The sequence below is a fragment of the Vidua chalybeata genome, chromosome 6 (assembly GCF_026979565.1).
Source record: "Vidua chalybeata isolate OUT-0048 chromosome 6, bVidCha1 merged haplotype, whole genome shotgun sequence".
NCBI classification, from domain to species: domain Eukaryota; kingdom Metazoa; phylum Chordata; class Aves; order Passeriformes; family Viduidae; genus Vidua; species Vidua chalybeata.
In genome coordinates this window covers 62243787-62254140 of record NC_071535.1, presented here as the reverse complement: position 1 = coordinate 62254140, position 10354 = coordinate 62243787, and the positions used below count along the sequence as shown (strand labels likewise).

The 10354-nt window shown below is 38.7% G+C and overlaps 1 protein-coding gene across 3 annotated transcripts in view; it reads right to left on the bottom strand.

Moving 5' to 3' along the window:
* Nucleotides 1–984: 984 nt before the first annotated feature.
* METTL15 (methyltransferase like 15) overlaps nt 985–10354 on the bottom strand; it is a 72929-nt gene continuing 63559 nt past the window's right edge. For all 3 annotated transcript variants that reach the window (XM_053945284.1, XM_053945282.1, XM_053945283.1), the window contains 2 exons: nt 7687–7865; nt 985–1536 (listed from right to left, as the gene is read on the bottom strand). In XM_053945284.1, coding sequence (XP_053801259.1) covers nt 1091–1536; nt 7687–7865 — 625 coding nt within the window. In that variant the 3' untranslated portion in view covers nt 985–1090. The remainder of the gene's footprint in view (nt 1537–7686; nt 7866–10354) is intronic.

Sequence of the window (10354 nt, the reverse complement as noted above, 5' to 3'; positions counted from 1 at the left end):
GGGCTCTTAACCTGTCCACTAAATTAAAATAATTTAATACTTAAATTAAATTAACTATGTAATTAAAAATTAAAATAATTATTTAATTACTCTTTAATAATATTAATAAAAATAACTATAATAATTATAAGTATTAAATAGTTATCAAATAATAATTAAAATAATAATTATAATAATTATTAAAGAATAATTAATATTTATTTAATTATTTAATTAAAATAAATTAATACTTACCTCTTAATAAACAATCACCAGCAAAGGAGAATACTTCATGAGACCCACAACACAGCTTTTTTGATGGGCTAATTATAATTCCATCGACACCTACAAGTTGTGGTGGATCTGTGCACAGAAGTTGTGATTGCAGGAAGAAATTCAGATGGTCAAATACAAATCTGACTGCTTCACTGAAGTGTCCAAGTGCCACCAGTGGTTTTTTAAGAACCCCTTTTTACCACAGAATACATGTATTATTCACAATTATTAATCATTAAACAGCCAGGTGATCACTCAGACATAAATACTTGTTTTAAAAAAGCTAAGAGTCCACTTACAAATTCCTGGACAGAACATGGCATGCTGATGTCACTTGGTTTAAGAATTAGCTCTTGTCCCATAGGCATTCATGCCACAAATCAGCTGGGATAGAGAGACAGATATAGCAAGAACTCTTAGGTTAGTTTAAACTTACTCTAGACTAAACCAGACATCCGAATTAGGTGTGTGAAATCCACCCCCACAAAAATATGTCTCAATTAGCTACTGAATTTAGACTGTCAATGCCAGGATTTTGAAATTAATCTAAAGGGAATACTACAAACACATCAAACCTGCAATTTTTATAAACTTGGTGTTTGATACTCTTTTAAAAAAATATAATTAGTGTATTGTATAATTAGTGCCACCCACTTACATGCATTTAGCTTGCATTTTCATGCTCTGTACTACTTCCTAACCAAAAAGAAGCACAAAGGTAAGAAAGCAACGTTTTCTAACAGCCTTCATTTTATTTTTTCAGTTTGACAGTATCTGTCCAGTCAGCATTCTGGCAAGTAGAATGGAAGGAAATGATACAATCATATGTTTTGGTTTAGAGTTTAATAGCAGCTCTTAGCTTGGCCGACCTTCCTCTTGGGTTTGTTTGAATATCCTTGGCCTGGGGTGTGAGAACTTTTTTCTGTATAGAAATCCACTTTGAGTTGGATTTTCCACAGGGAGATCCTTGTGTGTCTTCTCCTTTGGAGGCATTTTTCAGAGCCTGTCTTATCTTCTGCTTTGAGCCAAGGTTGTACTTTTCTGTCATGTCAATGCCATGAAGGAAACGTTTGATTATACGATCTTCCAGGGAATGAAAGGACAGGGCTACGAGGCGACCTCCAGGCCTCAGAAACTTCTCAGCTGTCTTCAGCCCTATCAGGAGTTCATGGAGCTCATCATTCACAAATATCCTCAGGCCTTGGAAAGTTTTAGTAGCAACGTGCACAGGTCTCTGAAGCAAGTCCTTCCGTGCGTAGAGCGCTGATGCTGGAAAAGCACCTGTCACACATTTTAAAATATGAGTGTTAATAACTTAGTATTTCTACATCTTGCCAGCCACTCATGCAAGATGACTTTAAAGGAAAGCATAGTCAAAACTGAACCTTGAGTAGTGAGCTTCCTTCTTTGAAACATACCTTTATTTTATGTTTTGAATTCACATCTCTGAACGTAAAGCCTATTAAACTAAGATGCTTCGTGGTGAAGTGTTGGGTTTTTTCCCCTAGAACCTTTTAGAGAAGTTCCTTCTCCAAAAGCATCACCAATTTAAACTAAAAAAATAATGGCTGAAATCAATATAAAGAAAAAAAAAAAAAGGACAGACAAGTCTCACCTTACAGCTCAGTGTAATCAATGTCAGTTTGGTATTTGTGGTTGTGTTATGCTTTTAAAGAAAAAAAATAAATGTACAATGGGCACAATCTTACCTGTTTCCTCCCAGATAACTGCATTTCTTCACAGGCAGAGATAACTGAAGACAGTGTCTACCTGGTAATCACTACCTTTCAGTGAGTTACCTGAAGTTTAAGAGAGGTATCCTTGTTTGGGAATAGCAATTGTTGAACACTACACCTGTGTTTCTCCAAATGTTCGCAAAAATACCTTGAGAAATTTAGAAAATGCAGCTGACACTGCTGAGTTTTCACGTGCCTACACAGCAGAATGTATCAAACCACCAGATTAAGTATTTTTTTATTAGATGCACAAAACTCCCTCTTCCTTTCCCCAGAATTCTTATGAGTCAAACAAGTTTTTGCAGAGACCAAAATTTGGATAGAAATTTTGATATACCAATAGTCAATGTATTTTAAGCTCAAACTTTCATTACATGGGTACAGAACAAAAAGCTAGAGAAGGCTGATTTGATGGGTCAGAGGGACTAAAGTGCAAGAATCCTCTAAGATCTGTGAAACCTGAGTAAACTTATAATCTATTACGTATGTGACCACAGAAGTCTGGCAGAGATAAATTGAATAAATAATGCTAGCACAAAAGTGGACAGTTAGTTTTCTTAACAAGAGGCAGTACAATTAGGATGTGTTAGAATGCCCTAATTTCCTGTCAGTGCTAAGCTACAACATAAGGAAGAGAAGAGTTTGAAGTAAACACAGCTCACAATCAAGTAACTGATATTCTACACAGTGAAGTGAAAGAGAGGGATGCTATACCTCTGAAACTACTTGTCTAAATTCAAATTTGCATGGGTGATTGAAAATAAATAATAGACATATCATTACCCATAACAGGCTTGCACAGAAGCATTTATTAGTGTAATTCTTGAGACTTTTAAAGGTAAGATTTTACTTACCTAAGTAAGCCTGAGATTTTACTTACCTAAGAAAGCCTAAGTGTTCACAAAGAGTATCACAAACAAAAAAGCAATCTCAGTGTTCAGCAAAGACAGAGGAAAATAATGGGATTTTAAAAGTCAATCCTTATTAACAAAGCTGTTATAATGTATGCTATGTCCCTAAGATAGGAAAATCAGTTTTGCAGAAACCTACCTACCTTCCTCCTCTGATCTCCAAAACTAACAGCTCCTAAATTCACTGAAGAGACCCCATTGTAGCTGTGGCTGCTTCCAGTCCTTAAAGTCTGAATCCCTCGAGACAGAGAGTGGCAACAGGATTGACTTCTCCCAGCAAACGAGTGCATGTGGATTTGTGGCCTGAAGCTGTCTCACCAAACAGAGTAAACAGATGGAGCATGCAGGAGTGAGCCTTCTCCAGCACACACAAACTCCAGAGAAAGCTACACTAGCTAGTCAATGTCATTTCTGTCCTTGAGAATATAACCTTCTCTATTGGCCATGGGTCATAAAAAGAACGTGCACTCCCACTGTAGAAGTCACAAAGCTCTTTTTGATGAGAGACCTCAATGAAAAGGAGAGCTAGAAACCACAGAGCACGAGGAATCCCAAGAAACCAACACCAAGCCCGTGCTTACTGGCACGGTGTCTGCTCCCATGTCTCTTTGCACACCCATAAATGGGTTCTTTGAAAATGGAACCCTTGGAACAGCCACTGAGTGCCAGCTGAGTGTGATGAGAACTGTCTCTTAGAGCACAACAGAAAGGAACGTCGTGCTGGGCAAAACAAACACAACTTTGTTTGAAGGTCAAGTAACAGGCAGCAGCGCTGGCAGGATGCTCAGAACTGTGGGATGAATCACACCAGAGGTTAGAAGAAATTCTTCCCTTTGTGGGTGGGGAGGCACTGGAACAGGTTGCTGTAGATTCCCCATTCCTGCAAATGTATGGACAAGGCTTTGAGCAACTTGGTCTAGAGGAAGGTGTCCCTGTCCATGGCAGGGCAGCTGGAACTGGATGGCCTTTAAGGCTCCCTCCAACCCAAACCATCCTATGAATCTAAATTCAGCTTCTAAAGGCTTTGTAAAAATTGTAAATGGACATAGTATGCTGCTATCTGGGCAGGTTTTCATTGGTCTGCTCATCAACACCGATACTTTGCTACTGCAATACTGAACAGATAAATAAGAGAACAATGACATTATTAGCATGACTAGGACACTAACAGCTGTTTGCAAAGTTCTTCCACTTATCCTGCCATGGCTGTTGAGTGCAGTTTCCACCTACAATAAACTTCAATGACAATTAAATCTGATATTAATTTGTTACTACGAATAATTTATCACACACTGAAGAAAAATTAATTAAGGCCCAGATACATTCTGTAAGTACAATACAGCCTTACATGCCTCAGCTGAACACGCACAAAGAGAACTGCAGGCCCTATAATAAAGTACAGAATACTAATATTCAGGAAATTGGTAAAGAAGTGCAGCTACTTTGCAATTTTATGCAACCAAGCCCTCCCAGACTAAAAACAAAATCAAACTGTTTACATGCTCAAAGACTTACTGGTCTACTGTCAAAGACTGGGATTAACTAATAAATGTAATCTCTGGTTATTCTAATCTGGTTATTATTATATATAAAGTGTAATTTCTGTCACGCTGGCCTTCAGCTTTTTAGCAAAGGCAATAGATTCTGATCCATGTTCCATGGGTGAAAAACTCCCCTATCACTCTTACTCCTCTAGTTCAGTTAAATAAAAATCTATTTGTGCTTTCTGCTCAGGCACATCACTTCTCACCCAGGCCTCTCCAGTTACCAGGACACTTAAAGAAAATCCTTCCTGGTAACTGGCTGTTCAACATACAAAAACATTAAAAAAAATAATCTGTATGGGAAGCTTGTAAAATGAATTTCATTCATAAAAACACCACACTTCTGGCTAGATGACTGGTTTGAAATCCCAGTGAGAGAAATAACCATTTTTAGTTTTAGGATGCCCTGATGATAGTTACACTTTAAAAAAAATCTAATAGGTTCTCCTGTTGAAACATATTGAAATTTTAAAAGCCGGTGAATGGAATTAGCAGTGTGCTGTGCCTGTCAATACGAACTCTTAAAAGTCCCCAGAGTGTAGGAGAGTGGGAGAGTGTAAAAATTAATTCAGAGCGAGCACCTGTTTGCAGGAATTTGTCTGTTGAAGTGGCACTGCATTTAATAAGTTTCTGTGACACAACCAATGTTCTATTGTCTAGGCTCCCTCAGTACAGTGCTAATTCTCACCCATCTGAAATGCAGGCAATATTACAAATTACAAATTCCAAACTGATAATTAGAGTCTGTAAAAGTGAGCCAGTCTGAATGAAATTGACTTTACCAATTCAAGTCTTTTTTAAACTTCTAAAATGTCTTTAACATGCCATGATAAACTCCTTTCAAGTTAAGGCCAAATGATTACATGATCTCAAAATTGTTAATAGATTATGCATCTGAATAATGCTCAGAAAAAGAAAATGAACAAAAATTTACAGATAAAAAGGTATATTGCCCCCTGAAAAGAAATCAAAATACACCATTAGTTGTACAGAAAAAGCATATGAAAAAATTTTCAGCATTTGTAATGAGTCTTCCTGCACATGCAGTCAGACCTAGTGTTTCCAAACCACCCAGTGAGGTACAACAGAAGACACGAGAAAATACTTCTGAAATACAGACACTACACAAATTCTCAGATGCTGACACCCAGCTTCATTGGCTGGATTGTTTTGCTTGTGTCCTGGTTCCTATACCAGCCAAAATAATGACTCTGCTCTAGAAGATAATCAGGCTTACAAAGAAACTGCAAAATCTAAAATGCAAGATTTTATTATTCTAGTTAATATTTTATTTTTTAAAGGACGTAACATATAACTAATAGGTCATAAGTTTTACTTTGGTCAAGGCCTGAATTAGTCAGTGTTTTTTTGGGCTGTACCATCAAGAGATTCCTGTAGCTGTGGTCTCTGGCACTTTAGCTCTGGCTTATCCCAATAACTTCACCCATATAATTTCATGTAAGAATATATATTAATTACAGATGATAAATGAATCAAAATATATCACAGTTATGAAGAATTTCCTTAACGTTTTCCTAATCAGTTCAAAAACTGATAGGATCCACCATAGTGCTTCCTTACTGGATGAACCAGATTAAAACTGGAGGAAGTTTTATGCAAGCAGGGATCAGTGTAAGAGCTCTAAAATCCTTACAGTTACTTGTGTACTCCCAAAAAAGCACACCACACATACCTATTTCTTGTCCTGGCAGATGTGTGCTGGCCTCATTGTTTTTGGCACACACACTACCTGATGCACACCTGACTTGTGGATCAAGAAGCTCTTCAAATATAGCAGGGAATTTAGAGCGAGGACAGGAGAACCCTTCCCGTGGTCACAGAAAGTGAGCATCAACTGCTGACTCGCATGCAGCACATTAAACATGAAGGGATCTCCCACTGCTGTCTTTCATACACCTGTATTTTCACTCCCTGAGTCTCAGCCATGGCACAAAATTGTTTCAGAATTACTGAGTTGCTTGCCTGTAACATGCTATATCTTTAACACAGTGAGATGGTGGCTTCCAACTCAGTAGTAGTACACTGTCCTAATAAACACTTTTTCAAAAAGCATGGAATATATGGGACAAAGCTCAAAATTGTTATTTCAGGATATTGCTAATGAGGACATTAAAAATGTAAGGTTTATAAAAGCCTCATAGTGATTTATCTCTTTGTTTTTTTTTTTTTTTTTTTTAAGATTGGTTATATTCACTATATTTTCAGCAGGGGCTTACAACAGCAAGGAATGTCTTCAGGTCCTTTCATTGTACCAGCTAAGCTTTGAGCCTTGGTTGACTGGACATTTTGCTAAAGTATCCCGACTTCTACAAATCCAGACCTTTTTAATTTCTCCATCATTAAATTCAAGTGCCTTAGACTTCCAGTTTAAGTAACACAACTTTTTAAGAATGCCGTGAAATTTTTAATACTCTTCAGGATACCGGTAAAATATTTTACAGTGTTCTTTAGCAAATGTTAAATTTGGGTGAGAATTTTAAAGGTCTATATTCAAAGTCAGCAGTTTAAACTTATTCGTGACAAGATGTAGTGATTTCCATCATTTGGTTAAAAAAAATAAAAACATCCTGATGCTACATATTATGTTAATGAACAGGATTCCTGTCTTATATTTTTCCTTGAAAATTTTTCCTTGAGGACACAAACGTAAAGGTTCTTGATGCAAGCACTGCTCCTGCCTAACTGCACTTTCTTCAAGTTGTTTACAGTGAGGAGCAAGGAAGATGAAGTGTTTCAATAGTCTCTTCAGGCTGATCTAGTTGGCATGCACAAGGTGAAGCAAGCCATGCATTGCTTTGGGCTTCCTGATTCTTTAAAAAGACAGAAATTGTCTGACTTTACTCGTAATTGGAAACTGCCATGGTACCTCCCCTTAAAATATTAAAATACAGAAATTTAAAACTAAGACGGATGTGACATATCTGATATTTGACAGGATCAATAGCCAGGATAAAGAATACCCAAGGCTGCTGTCATTCTGTGGTTCACCTTGGTCGAGGAAATGATAAATCACTTCATGTTAAATCTATTATTGAACTAATTGTCAAACTACAATGCAAGGAAAAAAAAAACACAAAAGAAAAAAAAGAAAAAGGGAGCTGACATGAGAGCAGAAGAGGCAGGATTAGATCCCGCACCACTGCGAGTACAAATAGATCCCTCTGGGACTCTGCGGGGATTAATATTTCCTTTCCTCCTGTGCAGAATTAATGAGGGTACCTGCAACAATGCTTGCCAGCTGCCTGGTCCTGGTGATGGGGTAGATGCTGCGTGCCTGCACGATGGCAGAGGCGATCCTCCTGGCGTGCCTCTCCTCGCCGTACGCGCTGAGCACCGACGCCAGCGCCCGCGGCTCCAGGGCGTTCACCACATCGGCAGCGGTGGCCATGCCAGGGCACCTACACACAGAGCAGCCACTTATCATACTCTGAGGCCAGCTGCCAGCCAGAGGTGAGCTGCCACAGAGCCACACACACCCTGCACGCTGCCTCTGAGCCTGGCAATCGGAGGTGGCAGCGCTGGGAAAACACCTTGTGCCTTTTAACTCCTTCTCCTGCTGCTCTAGGTGCAGTTTGCTCCCTAACTTAAACTAGAACAGTTTTAACTTCCAGTGTTCTCATAAACCATGCTTGTGCCTTTTAATTCCCCTTCTCCCGCTGCTCTAGGTGCAGTTTGCTCCCTAACTTCAATTAGAACAGTTTTAGCTTCCAGTGTTCTCACAAACCATGCTTGCTCCTTTAAAATCCCCTTCTCTCGCTGCTCTAGGTGGATTTTCCCCCTTAACTTAAACTAGAACAGTTTTAGCTTCCAGTGTTCTCATAAACCATTCTTGTGCCTTTTAACTCACCTTCTTTCGCTGCTCTAGGTGGATTTTCCCTCTTAACTTAAACTAGAACAGTTTTAACTTCCAGTGTTCTCATAAACCATGCTTGCTCCTTTAATATCCCCTTCTCTCACTGCTCTAGGTGGAGTTTGCTCCCTAACTTAAACTAGAACAGTTTTAACTTCCAAGTGTTCTCACAAACCATGCTTAATAGTTTAGGATAAAGAATTTATTAGGTAGCTTGTATATTTTTTCTGATCAGTAAACTCATAGATGATGTACCCTGAACTATTTCAGTAGCCAAGTGACAGAGATGCAGATACATGGATTGAAGGCTTACACTGTTTAAATTGTAGTAAGTCCTGCAGTTTATATGACTAGGTCATTTCTATTATCTCAGGAGAGTATTTCTATGTAGAGTCTTATGCCTTTTAGTGAAAAGTAATGTTAAATTAAGAATAAATATATTCCAGTATCGTGCTAGGATGGAAATTATGTGTGACCTTTCTCTTTAGCCAGCTTTAGAATATAAACTTACCTCATATGGGTTCATTTTAGTCACCTTGCATCATATGTTGTTTTCTAGCCAGAAATGATTTCAGAGATCTTTTCTTTCACATCTCCTGCTATGAAAATGATTGCTAAAGAAGATAATTTCACATTACTTTCCACTAAAAGGCATAAGACTCTACATAGAAATACTCTCCTGAGATAATAGAAATGACCTAGTCACATAAACTACAGGACTTACTACAATTTAAACAGTGTAAGCCTTCAATCCATGTATCTGCATCTCTGTCACTTGGCTACTGAAATAGTTCAGGGTATTTTATGAACATCATCTATGAGTTTACTGATCAGAGAAAACATACAAGCTACCTAATAAATTCTCTTCTTCGCTTTCAGGCATTTTTCACTCCCCTGCAGTATCTTACAAAGATAAAAAAGCTTAGGGACAAGTAGTATCATAGCAACAACCATAGTGTAAGGCTTTTGTTATGCCTCAGGTGCCCTTTGTTCTTAGGCTCCTGTTCTGTGCTTGTTTTCTCAGGATGCATCCAACTTATATCTAAGCCTGGAGTTCAGATTCTTGAAATCTGAGGACTGAATCCCAGGAGAACCATGGAAGCATTTTGCACAAGACCAGAAAAGGCAAGCATCGTGAAATTCGCTGTGTTAAGACTTAACATTAATGTGGTAGGCTGATTCCTTAGAAATTGAGGCTTCCCATTGGCTCCTGTGAGCAATGAAAGAACAAATGGCATTTCTTAAGACGCCACACTCATCAAAACACCAAGAAAAAACTGCCCTTCTCTGTCATGTAACATGCCATGCAACCACAACCATCACCCATGCAAGACAGATCTTTGGTTGCTCATGCAAAAAGCAAAGTGCTGCAGAAATACATCAGGTTGTCTGAGGATGAGAAACGCTGCCTAAGTGGAAATTATCACTCCACGACTGATTTTCATGCTCTTGAAAGTACTAAACACCAATCCAAATTTCAACACAGCTGATTTACTCAGTAACCATTAATTTGACAATTTAGTGAGCCTGATGTGCCTCCCACACACAGAGAAAGGAAGCTCATAATTTTGCTAAGCAGAACTCACAACAAATACGTGGGCATGGAAGGCAACGTCACACCAGCACGTTAAGAGCAACGTGGCTGTCTGATTTCAGCTAGCAGATATAATGAATGGGATTTCATTTATTTATTTTTATCATGTTCCTTTCACAGAGAAGCAACATGGTCGTTGCACACAAGAGGGATGCTGCTCCTTTCCTGAGGGAGCAACTGAACCTGCTCGAGTGAAGTTCCCACAAGTAGCAGGCGTGGCAGAAAAGGAAAGGGACTGCAGTAAGAGGTTGTGAGCCTGCAGATCAAGTACAGGCAAGCTGTGGAAATAACAGGCCTCTGGAAGAGAGATGTTCCCGTGGCTGTAAACCCACACTCCAAAAATGTTACAACTTAAAGGTGCAGCTAATAAAACAATACTGGTCCAATCACTCACCACTGGAACCTTCTGCTCATTTCCAAGAAGGCAAAGACAAAAACCAGGG